Here is a 21,152-nt window from a genome sequence, read left to right on the forward strand (position 1 = left end):
TGTCCCTTTAATTTTCTTACCTTGTCTTACTGCTCCAGCTAATACTTTGAACATACTGTTAAAAAAAAAAAAGAGTAAGGATAGTGGATATCCCTATTTTCTCTTGACTTAAATTTTATTGCTTCAACCTTTTTTCCATTATGATGACACTCCATGTAGATTTCTTGTATATAGCTTTGATTATGTTGAGGTAAATTCCCTCTAGCCCTACATTCTCTGACTTTTATTACTAATGCATGTTAGTTTTTGTTTTGTTTTGTTTTGTTGGTCAAAGGATTTGACTGTGTCTATTGAGATGACCACATGATTTTTTTGTCTTTAAGTCCATTTATAGTATTTGTTACATTTATTTACTTGTATAGGTTGAACTATACCTGCATTTAAAATGAATTTAACTTGGCTATGATATATAATCTTCTGTATATATGTCTACATTCTGCTTGCAAGCATTTTATTTAATATTTTTGAGTCTAGGTTCATTAGTGAAATTGGCCAGAAGTTTTCATTTTTGTTGTTGTGGTCATCATTGTCATTGTTGGTGGTGGTGGTGGTGGAAGTCAGAGTGGTGGTGGTTGTGGTGGTGGTGGTGTCTTCACTATGTTTGGTTATTAGAATTATTCTGACCTCATAGAATGAGTGCTCCTTCTGTTATTTTTTTCTGAAATAACACAAGAAGGACTGATGTAATTCTTCTATGAATGTTTGGTAGAATTCTCACGTGGATACTTCTGGACATGGACTTTTCTTAGGTAGAAAGCTTTTTAGTACTATTTAATATCCTCATTTGTCATGGGTCTATTTAGCTTGTTGACTTCTTTGAGGATTAATTTTGATGGCTTAACTGAATTTAGAAAATAACCCCTTTTGTTTAGAATTTCCAGCTTTATGGAGTACAGGTTTTTTTTTCTTTTTTTTTCTCCTTTATTAATTTATTCTTGTTACATCTCAATGGCTATCCCATCCCTTGTATCCTCCCATTCTTCCCTCCTCCCATTTTCCCCTTATTCCCTTCCCCTATGACTGTTCCTGAGGGGGATTACCTCCCCCTGTATATGTTCATAGGGTATCAAGTCTCTTCTTGGTAACCTGCTGTCCTTCCTCTGAGTGCCACCAGGTCTCCCCCTCCAGGGGACATGGTCAAAGGTGAGGCACCAGAGTATGTGAGAAAGTAATATCCCACTCTCCACTTTACTGTGGAGAGTGTTCTGTCCATTGGCTAGATCTGGGTAGGGGTTTAAGGTTTACCACCTGTATTGTCCTTGGCTGGTGCCTTAGTTTGAGCGGGACCCCTGAGCCCAAATCTGCCTATCATAATGTTCTACTTGTAGGCTTCTAGGACCCTCTGGATCCTTCTACTTTGCCATTCTCCCATGATTCTCTCATCTAGAGTCCCACTAGAATGTCCTCCCCTCTGTCTCAGTTTCTTGGTAAGTGAAGGCCTTCGTGGGACATGCCCCTTGGGCTAATATGCAGATATAAGTGAGTATATACCATTTGAGTCTTTCTGCTTCTGGGTTAACTCACTCATTATGATCATTTCTAGCTCAATCCATTTATCCACAAATTTCAGGAATTCCTTGTTTTTAATAGCTGAATAGTATTCCATAGTGTATATGTACCACAGTTTCTTTATCCATTCTTCTACAGATGGACACTTAGGCTGTTTCCATGTTCGGGCTATTATGAATAAGGCTGCTATGAACATGGTTGAGCAAATTTTCTTGTTGTGTGCTGGAGCATCTTCTGGGTATATTCCAAGGAGTGGAATAGCTGGGTCTTGAGGAATCTCTATTCCCATTTTTCTGAGATAGCACCAGATAGATTTCCAAAGTGGTTGTACTAGTTTGCATTCCCACCAGCAATGAAGGAGTGTTCCTCTCTCCCCACATCCTCGCCAGCATGTGGTGTCACTTGAATTTTTGATCTTAGCCATTCTGATGTGTGTAAGATGGAATCTCAGAGTTGTTTTGATTTGCATTTCCCTGATGATTAAGGAGGTTGAGCATTTCTTTAAGTGTTTCTCAGCCATTTGATATTCCTCTGTTGAGAATTCTCTGTTTAGTTCCAAGCCCCATTTCTCAATTGGGTTATTTGGTTTGGTGGTGTTTAATTTCTTGAGTTCTTTATATATTTTGGATATTAGACCTTTGTCAGATGTAGGGTTGGTGAAGATCTTTTCCCAGTTTGTAGGCTGTCGCTTTGTTCTCTTGACAGTGTCTCCTGCCTTACAGAAGCTTCTCAGCCTCATGAGGTCCCATTTATTAATTGTTGACATTAATGCCTGGGCTGTTGGTGTTCTGTTCAGGAAGTTGTCTTCTGTGCCAATATGTTCCAGGCTCTTCCCCACTTTTTCTTCTAAGTGACTTAGTGTCTCTGGTTTTATGTTGAGGTCTTTAATCCACTTGGATTTGAGTTTTGTACAAGGTGACAGATATGGGTCCAGTTGCATTTTTTTACACATAGACATCCAGTTAGACCAGCAACATTTGTAGAAGATGCTATCCCTTTTCCATCGAATGGATTTGGCTTCTTTGTCGAAAATCAAGTTTTAAAGATTTTCTTCTATAATATTGAAACTTTCTTTGTCATCCATTAAATTTAGTTTTCAAGACTGTCTTTGTCATTGCCATCAGCCTTATGTGTTTCCTGGGCTTTACTCAGGCATTTATTTCCTTAAGCATTTCATCTTTGATTTGATTTCTTTTTGTCTTCTTCAAGCTCCATAAATTCTGTGAGGAGGTATATGATCAATTAACTTATGTGTCATAGAGTTCATCTAGATAATTCTCATTGGCAAGCATTTTTACAAGACTGTTAGGCTTTGGAAAGAAAATGCTGGCTTGATAATATTGTTGGAATTCTAGTTTTGAGAGTCCCCCACCCACCCACAGAACACGGCCAAGTTATTTTTAATTATTTCCAATGGTTTGAATAGTAACAACAACTTTCCCCTGAATCCATAGAGTAATCTCCTTGCTCTGCAAGAGCTGGTGAGTGCTTTCCTGTGGTTTAAAACCGACTTGACTAACAGTCCACCCCTTCTCTAGCTAGGCAATAGATTTTTTTCTAACACAGATAGATCCTGGGTTATTTGGCATCATTTTGTTTTTTGTCTTTGTTTTTTATTTTTGTTTTTTATTTTAAGTAACTGTTAGCCATTACTGTATCAGTGACTCCAAAATTGACTCCTAGAATAGGTGTTTTCTATTTTCTGGGTTTTCCTTTCTTCTAACCTTCTCACCACTAACACTACGTAGGAAAGGAAAAAAGGATAGACAGGAAAGTTGGCATCCTTACAGTTAGACTATTTGTTGTTGATTAGGGGTGTCAAGCTCTTTGGGACAAGTTTGATCTTTGCCAATAAGATCTAATTTTGTTCTTTCTTTCTTTTCTTTTTTGGTCTCTTTTTACATATGACTACTTAACAAACTGCACCTAACAGCATACAACCACCAACTACTAACCCACCTTTGGGGCTCTAGTATATATCTATACTCTGAAAAGTCCCCAGAATTCCAAACATTTCAATCGCAGAAACTATCTGGCAAAATCATGCCTCTACTGGACCATTAGGAAAATCTGTTGTTGTAAAGCAGCCCCATATCCTCAAACTTGAGGTTACAAGGGAAACATATCCTTGTATTTCAGTTTGTTTTTTTTTTTAACAGAAACCAAAATTCTCCCTACATTTCTCCCTTTTTGTTTTAAGCCATTAATTATACTGTGTTTAGCAGGAAATAATAAACAAAGACATTTTCCATGAAATAAGCACTTGGCAGGTCTATGGCCAGGCCAAGGTTTTCAGATGACTTTTCTGCTCAATTCTAATCTTGATCAGCTTTGATGGTATTCATAGCTTTTCATTTGCTGTGGAAAAATAAATACATCAACATCCCCAATGCAAACTTTTGTGGACTTTCATTCTGATGTTAACACATCCTTATGTATATAGACCTATCTAATTACACAGTTCTTTTCTACAGCTGAGTGACTCTTGGCTGCTCCTGTCTGAAATGGCTCATAATTTTTGCTGTGGAGCATCAAGACTGGCTCTCCAGACTATTTCCATATGGCAAGAAATTGTCTTGGATATCTCTCTTGGACCTACTCTCATTGGTCCAATGACAGCCCTTGCCACATTGCCAACACACCCCTGGTAGCCTAGACTTTCTTTCTGCTTTATATTTAGAAAACCCATTGCTGCTAGAAATGACTTGTTCATGTCTTTGGCACTAAGTAGCACATTTATCATAGTTAGCTCACTGGACATTTTGAACTCTGAGGCCTTTAAAGGCTTGGTCACATTTTGAAAATGACTGAATTCTCACCTACTGAAACACTAGACATTTTCATATCATAGACCTCTAGTTTTAGCTTGGCCTATGATGTTAGCAATGCTACACATTAGAACCAATACCTGTGGTATTCCTTATCCACTCACTCATTGGTACTGCCCACACCTTTAATAGTGTAATAACATTTTTTACATTCAGTATTTGCATATGCCAAGGTTTCCATCAAGGTGTGTTTTGGTCAGGGTCCCATAATTCTGTGTTTACAGATTAGACTAATCCTTGTAAAAAAAAATCAGAGAAGGTTTCTCCACAGTCTTGTATAGTCTTTGTAAATTAGGTAAATCTTTGCCCAGTCTTCTTAATTTTGTTCTACACTCTTAAAGGCACTAAGCAACACTGTTCTATAATAGCATTTTCATATTGAATCTGTTCTTGTATATCAAAGTACCACCTTCACCTACCAACTGATCTTTTACTATATTCATTCCCCTTGTTCTATTTCGCTATGTAATATTGACAGCATCTTCCCTCTACCATGTTAACTATTGCAGTTGTAGACTGGAATCTATTAAGACTGTAACTAGTCTTGGGGAATACCTTCTCTCTCTTTCAAAATAGGCTGCTTAATTTTTTTCTTTGACCTTGCTTCCCTGGGATGCTTCCTCCTCCTCCCAACCCTGTCTACCCACTTGGCTCCTTGACCCACCAGCGGATGGAGGGATTGGAAACCAAAAATCATGGCACCAGGCAGGGTCTTGATCTGCCTTCCAGCTCTTTCTTTATTTCTTTCCTCCTGGGGAAACCCTCACTCTCTTGCTCAGTCATTTGTTCTGAATCTTCAATTTTTCTTTTCCAGTGCTCCTTGCCTCTTAATCACTTCTGCCTCTATGTGCAAGTTTTCCTGTTCTTCAACCATTCTCTCAAACAGTTTTGAAGGAAAATATAGGAAGAAGAAAGAGAAAAACAGAAAATTCTCTCTGGGTCAAAGCAAGGGATATCCCAGCAGAAGCCACAATACATTTTTTTGATGGCCTCTTGAAACAAAATATCTATTTCTTTGTCCCCTCATGATTTCTTTACAGCATTTGAAATCAGGTTTCCATTCTACCTAGCCCCCCATCTGGGTGCCACTTTTAGGCACCATTTTCTAGTTTGTGGGCTCCTCTTTCTTCTACTTTTCTCCATGCCTAACATTAGATAGGAGAGAAAATAAAGACAGAGGCAGAATAGAGGCCTTGAGCTCCTTGGGACAAGTTTGAACTTTGCCATAAAGATATCTAATTTCCTGTTGTTATTTTTCTTTGCATACAACAACTTAACAAACCACAACCAACAACATCCAACCAACAACCAACAACCCATCTACTGGGGCTCTAGCATTTATCCAATCTCTGAAAAATCCCCAGAATTCCATTCATTTCAAACATCACACAATCACCGAAACTATCTGCAGCTGCCAAAATAATGCTGCTGTTAGAGCATGAGGCAAATATGAGTCACCTGCTTGAACCAGCTGCATATCCTCACATCTAGGATGAAAAAGAAAACATATTCTTAAATTTCTGTGTTTTTTAAAGTAGCCAAAATTCTCACTACAGGTTTCTGCTATTCCTAATCCTAATCATGAGGGGTATGAGGCTGGGGATTGCCCATTCTTCCCTGAACATGAAGGATGGAAAGGCTTGTGTCCATGTATACATGGATTTTCTCCCCAGTGGATGATCATAAGCATACATCCAGAGGAACAAGAATACCAAGATACAGAATTTAAGAGACTGATATACCAGCCAAATAGGCAAGCAAGAGTGCAACTCATCAGAACTTTCAAACCAATCAGTTATAACTGGAAAGTGAAAGAAGGAATCTCCACCCAACAAAGTAAGGTATGGGAGCAACACCATTTTATGGCAAATTTGCATTTCCTCTTAAAGGGGGATCTAGACATATATCCCATGAAAGAATGGAAAATATATAATGAGACAAAACATTATTTGACTAGAACCCACATCAGTCTTATCTTTAGTGAACTGTCACAAGTGTTGGTGATGATCTATTTTTCTGAAACCTTGTTGCCATCGCCTATAATGTCATTGACCTGAGTGTTATGTATCCAGGTACAGATGTTTTCTACTTTGACAGCAGTGGAGGTGCTATGGTCAGGCTGATGTGGTGTGGTCCCTTCCAGGGGCATCTCAGGTTCCTTTACACCTAACATTCCTACTTTTGAGGGTAAGGATGGCATACTTTCTTCTGTAAATGCTTCATAGATGAAATTAGAATGTCATTGTTAGGCCCAACGAGGTGAGAATGGTAGTAATAGGCCAGGAGGAGATTCAGGCAATGGATTGATGCACCAGGAGCATATGGTTTGCTGACCCAGATGAAAAAATAGGGAACAGTAACATTGGTTAGACTTGTATACATCAGCTTTCAGCAAGTCCTGAGCTTTCGGCTTTTTGGAGTAAGCTGTTGTCTGCAGCAGATTCTGTATGATACCTGTCACTCGAGTGAAAATCTGCTGAGACAGATATACAATAGGTTAAAGTTTAGGACCTTAAAGCAAAATCTTACATTTAGAACTTCTACCTCAGGAATAAGCAGTAGTTAGGGGTACTTAGGCTATTGATGCAGTTATCTGGAGTCCATTTGACTAATGACAAGCGAAACCAAGTTGTAACACCTAAAGCTTACTTGAATTTAAAGTTTACAAAAGCAGGTAAAAGTGTGTAGCATTAGCATTGTTGTAATCTATACGAAAGTTCACATGGTAGAAAAAAACAGTTGACTCATACCTTTGAGTCAGAGTAAGTGCTTGGAAACCCAAATAATAGTTTTGTTTTAAAGCTTTAACATTCTTTCCAACTGGTCAGAACTCCATTGATTAATATGTTAAACGTTTAAACATTTAAAATTATAACTTCATAGATAGTCTTTAAGTCTTATTATTTTAAAATTATTTTCTTTGGCCCTAACAACTGTATAAATCTTAAACTTCTTTCTTTCTGCACTTAACCATTTACCATGAGAGGTGGTTGATTACTGAGAGTAGTCATTGCAACACAAGTTCTTTTAAGTAGAGAAATGGTAAAAAAAAAAAAAAAAAAAAAAAAAAAAAGTTTACATAGAAACCTGTCCTGTGAGATTGTCTTTCTTACCAGGAGACCTAATAGCTCTAGAAGAAAGCGAGGTCTGATTTTTACATACGAAATGCTACATTTATCCATCAATGTCATCAGAAATATGAAAAGGATAAATATGAGCAGGACATATAACACAAATGGTGTCTGTATCAATAAAATGTCAGAGGCTTACCTGCTACCTGGATGGTTATCCAGGCTCCTCCTTGGTAACTTCAGTAATCTCCATGGATGCAAAGTGTTTTCAGTCTCCAGTGGTCACACAGGACAACATTGACTCTCTGACTGCCACACAGGGCAGCATCAGCCTTTGGCTGCAGAATGTAAAAGATCAAGAGACTTTATGTGGGAGGAACTTGAGAGACTGACCAACCTTGATGATGCAAAGGAGGGCAGTCAATTTTCCAGTCTCTTGATTGTCTACAACCTTAGTGGGGTCCTGAGGTGGGTGAGGTAAGTGGCAGTTGTGCTCATTGGTTAGTGTTACCACAATCCAGCTGGAGTCATCTTCCTTGTAGGAGACCATTTTTTCTATCACAGGAAAATATTTTCATTAAACTCTTTAAATGCTATAATCAGCAGATCTCTGAAGAGTTTTGAAGGCAATCTATTAAGTGTACCTGACTTTAAGGAAACTTTACCTGTTTTTAGTTAATTGTTTTGGGCTTAACCTTAAAAACATATAAGTAAGGTTAGATAAAGTTTATATCTGACAATGAATTGCATCTCTTCTTTAGCATGATTACAAACAGTTCTGAGCATGTCAAAGAATTTGATTTTTTATAAGGTTACTATTAATCTGAATTTATTTATATTAATCTTCATTTATTTATAACTTTAAAAAGTATAATTTGTGAAATGCTCTTTTTATACTCAACTAAAACTTCAAATCATGAATGAAACAACTGAGCAATTGAGAATATCACTTTTTTTAACTTTTCATGGTGCATCATTATAGAATACCACAGTTTCTTGTATGCCTCAGTTTATCCAAATAGCTAAAGTTTATAAAGTTGGCAAAGAAAAAGAAGAAAGATACACAGTTAGTTTCTATTAGCCTGAATAGACCTTAGATAGACACACCATACACTTGTGACAAACTGCTTTTTAGGTTATTGTCTTGCTATATAATGAAACAGAAATATTTCAGTTTTTGGTGCTCATGTTTGTGGTTCTAACACTTTAGCTACTTAACTCCCTCACCATATTTTTACTTTTTTATCTCATTGCATGCTAGTTCACCCTTTTTCTTGAGCCTCTGTTATTCCTTATTTATAAGAATACATATCTCTCTCATCTTAGCCTATCCAAAACCCTAGCCTGATATATCTCATGACATTAAACATTTATTGGTCTTTTTAAAAGCCATGTTTATATATTTTATTAATTAATAAAAGTTTTATTAACATTACTAATTAATATGACTATATACTATTAACATATTAATATATTTAATTATATGATATATTTAGTAGCTTATATAATTTTAATTAATTTATATATTTATCAATTTTATATACTTTATCAATACATTTTAATAATGTATTAAATTATTTTTATTAATTTATAATAGAATAATATATTTTATTAATATAATTAATATTATATTTTTATTTATTGGTTTATTTGTTCAATTTACATACTAGTCAACCCTCTCCCTCCTCTCCTCTCAGTCTCACCCCCTTTCCCCATGTCTCCTCCCTTCTTCCTTGGAAAAGAGAGCACCTCCTCCACACACACACACCTCAGGACATCAAGTTGCTTCAGGACTGAACTTGGCCTCTTTCCCTGTGGCCCAGCAAGGCAGTCCTATCATGGGGAAGTGATGGAAAAGTGAGCAACAGAGTCCTTGTCAGAGACAGCTCCTGCTCCCCTTACCAATAGACCCACTATGTAGAAGACCTAGTTTCAGTCCATTCATGGTCCTTGCTTGGTGTTTCAGATTCCACAGGCCCTTCTGGCCACTGATTAGTTGGCTCTGTTGGTTTTCTTGTTGAGCTTCTGTTACCTCTAATCAGAAGACAGGACAACTAAGGATACCAGCCTCTGATAATGACTTTCAAGTTGGCATCAAAATCTGGCCAGAGACAAGCAATCCAAAGACAGGCAGGGACCGGGGCTGATACATTTTTTTGAAACAGCTTCCTTTCTGAAGCTTTCATGCTTGGTTCTGCTTCTGGCAGCATTTTCTGCCTTGAAGCCTTTAAATGGATTTCTCAGGCCTATTCCTCTGGGTCCTGAGTGGGCCATTCCTTCCATTAACTCACTTATGTATCTGGGCATATCCTTCTATTTAAAGTGAAAACTTGAATTGATAAACTTATTAGAAGAATATCTGCATATATCAAACCACTGATACTTGCAGACCCAGTGAATTTTGAGAACATTCAAGGACAAACATTTCTTTTTAACCAATGGCACTATTCTGAGATAAAGCTGACAGCTGGAAGGCCTGCTATTTAGCCATTTTTTTTAAAGAAGAGTTATTGAATATAGCAAACAAAACCTCATTTATGTTGCCATGATTGAAAAATTAATTATATTCTTAATCATAGTAGCCTTTTCAGTGTTGTTTTCTATTTTTTAAAAACTAAACTTTGTTTTGTGATTTTTGTTTTTATGTATTATTCTTATTCTCAGAACAAGGATCACCAAAAAAAAAAAAAAAAAAAAAATCCATCCCAATCCAAAATGTCATAAGGACCCACTGCTTTCTAAAACATCATTTCTTTTAAACAAACGTTGAATCCAAGTTACACACACATTATGCTGTAATAAATTGATTCCCTAAATACAGAATTTTTGACTATCAACCTTCCTACTATAAGTTATAAATTAATTTTTGTTACAGATTTCACAGATCTTTAACCATACCCAAGAAACTTACAAATCTTAAGGTGGAAAAAGTTTACATATTAGTCTCACAAATTTTGACAAAAGTTTCATACTTTAGCAAAAGTTTAAGAGAATTAAATGAAACAATTCCATTAGGAATCATCTATTCTTTTGTTTTGCTTTTGTTCTCTCTTCATCACATAGTCAAGTGGCCTGTCTGGTACAAGACAGAGATTTTGGAGGAAACCTTTAACCAAACGTGTTTGGGTCTAAAGGAGGGGAAGACGTAGCCCAACTCTAGAGCCAACTTTGCTCGGACGAACAGCCCAAAACGTCATTGTAATATTATCCATACCTAAAAGACACTTGAATCTCTGTGAAACTGAATCTGTGACCAGGCAGAGGGATCGGAAGCATGGGAGATTGTTCCATCATCTGATATCTTCTTCAGAGATTGGAAGTTTTTTTCTATATAAGTTCTTAACTTGCTTGTAGTTACACCAAGACACTTTATGTTTTTTGTGGCTATTGTGAAGTGTATAGTTTCCCTAATTTCTGTCACAGCTTGTTTGCCATTTGTATACAGCAGGGCTACTGACTTTTTTGAATTGATTTTGTATCCAGCCATGTTGCTGATGGCATTTATCAGCTGTAGGAGTTCTTTGGTAGAGCTTTTGGGGTCACTTATGTATAACTATCATATCATCCTCAAATAATGATACTTTGACTTCTTCCTTTCCAATTTGCATACCCGCAATTTCCTTTAGTAGTTTTTTTTTGCTCTAGCTAGGACTTCAAGCACTATATTGAAGAAGCAGAGAGTGGACAGCCTTGTCTAGTTCCTCACTTCAGTAGAATTGATTTAAGTTTCTCTCTATTTAGTTTGCTTTTGGCTACAGGCTTGATGTATATTACCATTACTATGTTTAGGTAAGTGCCTTGTTTCCCCAATCTTTCTAAGACTTTTAACATGAAAGAGCTTTGGATTTTGCCACATGCTTTATTGGCCTCTAAGGAAATGACCATGTAGTATTTTTCTTTCAGTTGTTTATATAGTTGAATTAATTGGTGGACTTCCATATATTGAACCACCACAAATACCTGGGATAAAGCCTACTGGTCATGGTGGATGAGATTTTTGATGTGTTTGGGGTTTGGTTTGCAAATATTTTATTAGGAATTTTTTACATCAGTGTTCATAAGGAGAATTGGTCTGAAGTTCTATTTCTTTGTTGGGTCTTTGTGTGGCTTATGTATTAAGGTGACTATAGCTTCACAGAATGAATTTTGTAGTAATCCTTCTGTTTCTGTTTTGTGGAATAGTTTGAGGACAATTAGTTCTTCTTTGAAGGTCTTGTAAAATTCTGTCCTGAATCCATCTGACCTTTACGTTTTTTTAGTTGGGAGACTTTTGATGACTGCTTCTATTTCTTTAGAGGATATAGAACTATTTAATTTTTCTGCCTGGCATAGTTTCAACTTTGGTAAGTGTAATTTATCAATAAAACTGTCCATATCATTTAGATTTTCAAATTTTGTGGCACATGGGCTTTTAAATAAAGAACTAACGATTTAGATTTCCTCGGTATCTGTCTTTATAGGTCCCTTTTCATTTATGAATTTGTTGATTTTGACACTCTTTTGCCTTTTAGTTAATTTAGCTAAATATTTGTCTATCTTGTTGCTTTTCTCAAAAAAGCAGCCCTTTGTTTCTTTGAGTCATTGAATTATTTTCTTTGTTTATAATTCATTTATTTCATCTCTGAGTTGATAATGTCCAGCCTTCTCCTTCTCTTGAGTGAGTCTGCTTCTTTTTCTTTAAAGAATTTTCAGTTGGTCTATTAAGTTGCTTGTATGAGATCTCTCCAATTTCTTTTTTCTTTTTAAATTTTAAAGTTGTTCATGTTACATGCCTATTGTAGCCCCCTCCCTTGTTCCCTTCTGATCCCACTCTCCCTCCCTTATACTTTTTCACTCCCTTCCCTGGTCCTCAGAAAGGTGAGCCCTCCTCCCCTAACATCTGACCTCAGCCTCTCAAGGCTTGTACTACCTGTGTCCTCTTTTTCTCTGGCCTGGCAAGGCTGCCCCACCAGAAGGAAGTGACCATGAACACTGATGCAAAATGGCTCAATAAAATACTTGTAAACTGATTCCAAGAACACATGAAAAATATAATTCACCATGACCAAGTAGGCTTCATCCCAGTCATGAAGAGATGTTTCAATATATAAAATTCATCAATGCAATCCATCATATAAACAAACTGAGAGAAGAAAACCACATGATCATCTCCTTAAATGCTGAAAAGGCATTAGACAAAATCTAAAACTTATTTGTGTTAAAAAAAAAAAAAAACCTCTTGGAGAGATTGGAGATATAAGGCACGTACCTAAACATGGTAAAGACAATATATAGCAATCCCATAACCAACATCAAACTAAGTGGAGAGAACTTATATCAACACCATGGAAATCAGGCACATGAGAAGGGACATCGCACTATCTGTATATCTTTAATATAGTGCTTGAAGTCCTAGCTAGAGCAATAAGACAACTAAAGGAGATCAAAACAATACAAATTGGAAAGGAAGAAGTTCAGTTATAAGTATTCACAGATGAAATGATAGTAGACATAAATGACCCCAAGAATTCTATGAAGGAACTCCTACAGCTGATAAACACCTTCACCAAAGTGGCTGGATATAAAATCAATTTTAAAAAATTAATAAGAAAATCTCCACTTTCTTTATGAAGGCACATAGTATTATGAATTTTCATTTTAGCACTGCTTTTATTATGTCCCAAAGGTTTGGATATATTGTGCACTCACTTTCATTGAGTTCTAGGAAGTCTTTGTTTCCTTATCTCATCCCTGACTCAGTTGCTATTGAGTAGAAAATTGTTCAGTTTCCATAGGTGTGCAGTTATTTCTACTGTTGTTGAAGTTCAGCTTTAGTCCATGGTGGTCTGATAAGATGCAGGGTATTTTTTCAATTTTTGTTTATCAGCTCAGGCTTGTTTTGTGAATAATTATATGCTCAGTTTTGGAGATGGTTCTGTGAGGTGCTGAGGAGAAGGTATATTCCTTTGTGTTTAGATGAAAAGTTCTGTGGATGTCCGTTATATCCATTTGATTCATACCTCTGTTGACTTCATTATTTCTCTATTCAGTTTCTGCCTCAGTGAGAGTGGGGTATCTAAGTCTCCCAGTATTAATGTGTTGGGGGAGATGTGTAATTTAAGCTTTACAGGTGTTTCTTTAACGAATGTGGGTATACTTGTATTTGGAGCACAGATAATCAGGATTGTGATATCCTCTTGGTGAATTTTTCCTTTGATGAGAACTAAGTATTCTTCCCCATCTTTCTGGATTAATCTTAGTTGAAAGTCTATGAATGGCTAACCCATCTTGCTTCTTGGGTCCATTTGCTTGGAAACCCTTTTTCAGCCCTTTATTCTCAAGTAATATCTATTTCTGCTGTGGAGGTGTGTTTATTGAATGCAGCAGAATGTTGGATCTTGTTTCCTCAGCCATTCTGTTAGTCTGTGTCTTCTTATTGGGGAATTGAGGCCATTGATGTTGAGAGATATCAGTGGCCAATGATTGTTAGTTCCTTTATTGTGGAGTTGGTGGTGATAGTGTGTGGTTGTGTACTTTTTCTTTTAGTTTTGCTGTTGTTAGATTATGTATATACTGTATTTTCTTGGGTGTGGTTGTCCTTACTAGATTGTAACTTTCCTTCTAGTATCTTCTGTAGAGCTGGGTTGGTGCATCAATATTGTTTGAGTTTGGTTTTGTCATGGAATATCTTGTTTTCTCCATCTATAACGGTTGAAAGGTTTGCTGGATATAGTAGTCTGGGTTACCATCTATAGTATTTTGATGTCTGCAAGATATCAGGCCAGACTCTTTTGGCATTCATGGCTTCTGCTGAAAAGTCATGTGTGATTCTGATGGGTTTGCCTTTAGATGTTACTTTGCCTTTTTCCTTGCTTCTTTTAATATCTTTTCTTGGTTGTGTAGATTTAGTGTTTTGATTATTAGGTGTCAAGAGGAATTTCTTTTCTGGTCTCGTCTAGTTGGTGCTCCATAAGCTTCTTGTATGTTCAAGGTTATCTCTTTCTTTAGGTTGGGGAAATTTTCTTTTGTGATTTTCTTGAATATATTTTCTGCTCCTTGGAATCTGGCATCTTCTTCTTCATCTATTCCTATTATTCTGAGATTGAGTCTTTTAATGGTGTTCTTGATTTCTTGGATGTTTTCTGTCGCAGATTTTTCTGTTGTAATGTTTTCTTTGGGACATGTATCATTTTCTTCAATTACATCTTCATCTCCTAAGATTCTGTTCTCCACTTCTTGATTCTGTTGGTGATACTTACCTCGAAAATTCCTGATCTCTTCTTTCAGTATTCCATCTCAATTTGCGTTTTCTTAATTAACTCTAATTCTGTTTTCATGTCTTGATCAGCTTTAATCATTTTGTTTGTCTGTTTGACTATGGTTTCTTGTTTGCCTTCTATGGCCTCTATTTGTTTGTTTGTGTTTTGCTGTAATTCTTGAAAGGATCTATTCGTTTCCTCTATATTTCTCAAATAACTGCACAGTCATAGTTTTAAGGTTATTTTCCTAGATTGGGGCTGCATTCGGGTGTCCATTATTGTTTGGGATTTCTGGTGGAGCCATGCTGTCCTGGTTTTTGTTGATTGTGTTCTTAACACTTTATTTAGCTATGTGTTGAGGGGTTCAGGCTTTCTAAGCTGGTTGCTGAGGAGGCAAGTCCTTTAGGAAGGTAGTTGCTTGGTTTACTGGCTTATCAGACACTGTCTTCCTGGAACTTTTTCTGATGTCTACTCCATAGGATAAGGGATTCTGCAGGATTCCTCTGACTACCTTTTCTCATCAGAGGGATCAACAGTAGAGTAGAACAGTGCCTTAGTGTCCAGAGTGCTGGTTATCAGATCCAGATGCTGTTCTTCAGGGCCCTAGGATTCACTGCACTGATCTTCCATTACCCAGGGGGCCTGCACTCACTCCAGTGTTCATAAGAGTGCATGAAGCTCAGAGTTTGTGACTCCTGCACCCAGGTACTTCTGGCTGCAATGTGAGTGGTGGGGCTCAGGATCCTGGGTTCTTCTCTTCAGTCTGTTTTATACCTTCTGATCTTCTGATCCCTAAACAGGGAGCACACTGGGTGTTACACTTTGGAATCCACCCACTAGTCAATTTTTTAAAGTGCCTCACATCATACCCCAGCATAATTCTCAATGTCAGGGCCTGGGTTCCTTCCATTCATGTTGTGATTTCATGTACTCTTGCCCTAAATGCCTCTCTCCAAAGAAGGCTCAAGAAGTTAGCATGAGTTGTATCATGTAGTACTTAGTATTTGTTTCTATTTACAATTTTTACACTGTAAGTCTGAAAATGGAGTATCAAAGGTCAAGAAACTAAAGAATCATAGACTAGGCATGTTTGGCAAAAAGGAAAAGAATGCCTACACCCCCTACCCAGGAGTCAAGGCTGTTCAATACTGCATCCTTTGTTTCATATCTCAAAGGTTGTCCACATTTACCTGCATTAGCTAGGGTGGGTTGATATGGGTGTGGGGTTCTCCTTTTTCTGAGAAGAAAAGAGAGAAGAGGGTGGAAGGGTGGGACTAGGAAGAGAGAAGGGAGAAGGCTGAGTTCAGAGATGTAAAGTGAATAAATAAACTTTTGAAATGGCATGTAATTATTTGGAAATGCACATCTTTAAAATTATATTTATAAAGGAGGTAACTAAATTTGAATCTGGAAGCTGTTTTTTTCTAGTGTATGAATATGGAGCTCTTCAACACGTACTGGAATGGGCTGTGAATGGCTAACTAACATGGTATTTGGTCTTTTCTCTTCTAATGAACCCTTAGGCAGAATGCTTTCCAAGTTATTGCTGTGGATGGAGTCTGCAGTGGAATTCTTCAGTGTCTCTCTGCTGAAGACTGCATGGATTGGCTCCAAGCAATAGCAGCTAACATTTCAAACCTCACAAAGCACAATGTAAGTACTGATTAAGGAATAGATATACAGCCAGAAAGTCTTTTTGCATTTGTAGGTTTATTCAGTGGTATTTAGCTTTGATTTGCCTGCTTAGTGAGATTCCAAAAATGAATCTCTTTCCACTTCCTTGGAAAGCTCTTCTGAAACACAAGAGAAAAAAACAACTCACCATGAAAGGGCATGCACAACTGACCTGTGAAAAAAACACCCAGAAAATTCCTTTGCCCAATGCACAAAACAACTGCTTTTAATAAACATGATACAGAATTTGGTATAGAAATGGTACAATCAACTAAGAGCATCCTAGACAAACAGGCTACTGAATGGAAATGTTATTGATTTGTCTTTATTGACCTTAGGACTGCTACTGAGAGTTTGTGAATGAGAAAGTTCTGGAGATAGGTGTTAACATGGACACTGAAAGTTTCCCATGGAACTCTATGGGCACAAGGCTAGTGAGTTGATGTCCTTATGGGATGCAAGACCTTGTATAGCACAGCCAGGTCTCTGTCAATAGAAATAGTTTCTTTCCTAACTGTGTTTCTCATGCCCTTTATTATCCCTCAGTTCCTGTGTGGTTTTGTGGTCATCATGTCTTTGTTATCATTACTTTGAAATAATTTATTGCTTCTCAGTATTAATTCTAACTAATTTAACAAAGTTTGAAAATCATAAACCGGAGGATATGGAGAGCTTAGGCTGTAAATTGCTTTTGGGGCAAACACTTAGGACTTCAGCTGGATCCCTAGAATCCATGTAAAAAAATCATAGTGCGCTACATGTTAAATCAACCCTGGGGAGAAAGAAACAGTCAAATCACTGGCGCTCTCTGGCCAGTATGCTAAGCCACTTGGCAAGCATCAGAGAAGTGAATATGCTGATAAGAAGCCATGAGTAACATCTGAAGTTGCTGTCTAGCATCTCTACACATGTGTGCACAGTAGCACATAATTCACATGCATTTACACACATGCCCATTAGTGTAAGATTGTTTATTGTGGATAGTATTATGGATCATTCCATTTTTGAAAACAAATGTAGACACCAATTCCTTTTCCTCCATTCCTTTATGTGTCCTCCTCTGTTTCATAATGTAGTAGAATATTTGTGAAATACTTGGGGAAACTCAGAAGCTAGAATTCAGGAGTCAGGCAAATTTTACAATTCTCACCAATTCATAAAGTCACATTTTTTTCTTAAAGCAAATGCGTCTCTCATCCAGAGGAGTGCTGTCAATTTTGCTTTGGGTACAAAAAGATCTTAGTAAATATATCATATCTTTCTTCAAAATACAATAGGCCAACTTTTTAATAACCAACTGCCTAGTATTTGTGTTGCTTTTTAAATATTCTGGGCGCTGAGACTATGCATGATGTTAGTGTGAATACAGACAGAGAAAATTTAAGTTGTGCCTGAACAAATACAAAATGTCTGAGTATCCATAAGTCTGACCAAGGAACATGGTATGACCAAAAGTGATGCTCTATTTTCCTGTTGATATTTGCTAGTTTGGTGATGTCGTGATAAAGCCGAGTTGTTGAGGATTTAATTCTCTCCTATTTGTGTTTCTGTGCCAATGTCTTATGAGAAAATGGCATCATGTATCATGGCAGCAATGGTGAGAATGCATTACTCATGAGTATGTGTGAGAAACATTTTGTAAAAGAACAGAATACTAAACTTTAAATAATTTCTCTCCTCACAGCCAGATTCAAATTGTCAATGGCCTAGATCCTAAGAACCCTCATAGAAAATCAGCTCCTTGAAAGAAATGTTTTGTTAAAGGAACGTGACTCACATAAACTAGCAGCACATGAAAACCTAGCACTGAGATAGAGAAAATGTGGAGATGCAGAAACTGTTGTAGGAAACAGATGCCAACTTCACAGTGACTATAGCTGTGTTAAAACACTATGGCTACAAGAAACTTGGGAATTTATTTGATTTATACTTCATAGTCCATCATAAAGGAAGTCAGAGCAGGAAGTCAAACAAGAGCTTGACATAGAAAACATGGGGAAAACCTGCTGATTCTTAGACATCTCAGGCTCTTGTTTAGCTACCTTCCTAAAAAGGCCAGGGTTACCTGTCTAAGGAACTGTGTCTCCCAGAGTGGATTGACCTCTTCTATATCAATTTATATTCAAGTAACTCCCCCACAAACATCCCCATAGGCCAGTCTGATCTAGGAAACTCCTCACCTGCAACTTCCTCAGGAGACTCTCCCATGTGTCAAGGTGACATATACCGAACTTCTTGTTTTAACTACTGGGAGATTTCCATGCTTGTTATGCCATTACTATAATATAGTTTAGTTATTCACTATTTTGCTGCTCTGTGTGAATAAGTGTATGATTCAATTAAATGCCGTTTTTCTTCCAGGCAGCTTTCATCAAGAAATACTTATGATTAGAGTTTATCCTGATATTTATAGCACTATGTCGGTGTTGAATTACAAATGTAGAAAAGGAGAAAGTACCATCTCCCTCACCAAATCAAGCCAAGACAGATAGATGTGGATTCTAGTTCTCTTACTTTTTCATATTGTAAGCAAATTCTAGAAATTAATCATTGTATAAATATTTAGAATTGATCTTTTGCTGCTATTATTCAATAATCTTTGCCATTATGCTGAGGGATTGTGGCTGCTAATAACTGATAAATGAGTGCAATTCTATAAAAGATAAAAATTGAAAATTGATATGTAAGAATTCCACACAATATATTATTAAACATATACATAAATTTGAAAGATATCAAAGTGTATGAGAAATTATAGCTTTTAAAAGACAATTGAAATGGTATAAAATATTTGTGCATGTTTATATTATGTTTACATTATGTTTCATAAGTCATATATCAGATTAACATTAATCAGAAGATAATACCATTGAATATTAGTACAGATATAGTTTTCTAAGAAGATATAGTAGTTCTACATCTGTATGTTTTGGCATTGGGGTATCCATTTTTCCAACAACAAAAGACTACATAGAATGACAGATCTCAGCACACTACCATCGTCTTTAGATAGGTCATTCAAACTAAACTTCCAAGGAGAAACTTCAGAGTTGATTCATGACATGCATCATATGTAATTAATACAATTCTACAGCATAGTATTCAATATTCAATATTCAATACACACAGAATATACATTACTCCAAAGACAAATGGAACATTGCCTGAAACAGAATACATTTGAAGCCTATAAGTAAACCTTTATAATTTCAGAACAATAATGTACCTTTTTGTATCTTATAGTGTCCTAGTGTGATAAGCTAGAAATCAATGGGAAATAAACTCACAAAGTTTATGGAACTTTGTAGAGACTGAAAAATATACTCTTGAGTGATCCATGGGTTAGTGAAAAATAGAGCAATTAAGACTTAAAAAGTTAACTTTTACGTATTAAACCTATCTTTTTTAGAATTGTTGTTAATGATGATTATTTTTTCCCCTACAATTTTTTGTGGTATATTATTTTGTTTACTTAGAATAGATTTTTCTGCGTACAATACATCCCAAACCCAAAAACTTTTCTTTGCAGTGTGTGTCACTGAATCCAGACTTTCTTTTCTTTTTTTGGTAGGGGAAACATTTATTTTTTGTTATTACTTACCTATATATTTATATCATTACACATATACACAACAAACTACCTATAGCAAAAAACCTATGACACAATCAGGAATTATATAAGTGCTACATTCTTAGTGTTTTGGCTATTTGTATTTGACAGCCTTGATGAAAAGATCTTTCCTATCTAGATGTGTCTAAAATTCTGAATTTAAATCAATATCTCTCATATATCCTCATTATTAACTTAAAACATCTATCTAGACCTAAAAACATCTTAACCCCTTAAACAACTAAGCTTCATTGTAAAGCTAAGCTATCTGATCTTCACCCCTATCAGAGACGTGAGAAGGAAAAAAAAATGATTACCTGAGTATACCAGGAGTTCAGGTTAGTAGCTTTCCAAATCCTCCAACATTGTAGAGAGTTTTAGTGACTATTTAGGTAAAACCTATACTTTTAGAACATTTCCTATCTCTAAAGTTGTTTTATGCACTAAGTTTGTCTCTGTGTGTTTCACAAAAAATTGAGATATCTCAAATAAAGGACTTAATGGTATGTCTCAAGAAATACAAACAAATAAAGCCTATAGTAGCAGATAGTAAGAAACAAAAATAAGATCAGGGCAGAAATTTACTAAATGGATGAATAGAACTTGCAGAATTGGTGAAAATAGGAATTGTTTCTTTGTGAAATAATCAAGATATATAAACCAAAGTAATGAAAAGGAAGAAAATATACATATTTTAAAAAATAGGATTAAATAGCGGGTGGTAAAACACACTCTAACACAATCCAGAGAGGTATGAGTAAATACTTTGAGACATATTTTACAGAACTAGAGGAATATGAAAACACACATGAAATTAGTATTGACATGTGACCACATATAATTAAATTAAGAGTATATAGACAACTTACATGGGTGCATAACCAGCAACAAAGAATTTCAGATATAGCCCAAGAACAGATAGATTGACTGCTGAATTACAATTTTTAATTTTTTCTGTATAGTTGAAAGAAAAGAAACAAATATGAGAAAACTCATTTCATAAAGCCATTATTACTATGATTACAATCAGATACAAACCAAAAAAAAGAAAGAAAAAAGAAAAAAAAAGAATATTTAGTGCCATGTCCTATTTAACAGAAAATCTCAATGAAATACTTGAAATCCAATTCAATATATTAAGTTCATATGCTGTGATCAAGACAGTCTCATTCCAGAGGTACAAACCTGTTTTAGCTTGCAAAGAAAAATTAATGTGCTATAG

General features: G+C 36.1%; 1 protein-coding gene across 7 annotated transcripts in view; it reads left to right on the forward strand.

Annotated features, from left to right (window-relative positions):
* SNTG1 (syntrophin gamma 1) overlaps positions 1-21,152 on the forward strand; it is a 707,225-nt gene that overhangs the window by 519,982 nt on the left and 166,091 nt on the right. For all 7 annotated transcript variants that reach the window (XM_084773017.1, XM_084773015.1, XM_084773016.1 and 4 more), the window contains one exon: positions 16,170-16,299. In XM_084773017.1, coding sequence (XP_084629143.1) covers positions 16,170-16,299 — 130 coding nt within the window. The remainder of the gene's footprint in view (positions 1-16,169; positions 16,300-21,152) is intronic.

This window comes from Acomys minous, assembly GCF_964271855.1.
Source record: "Acomys minous genome assembly, chromosome: 1".
Classification (NCBI taxonomy): Eukaryota; Metazoa; Chordata; class Mammalia; order Rodentia; family Muridae; genus Acomys; species Acomys minous.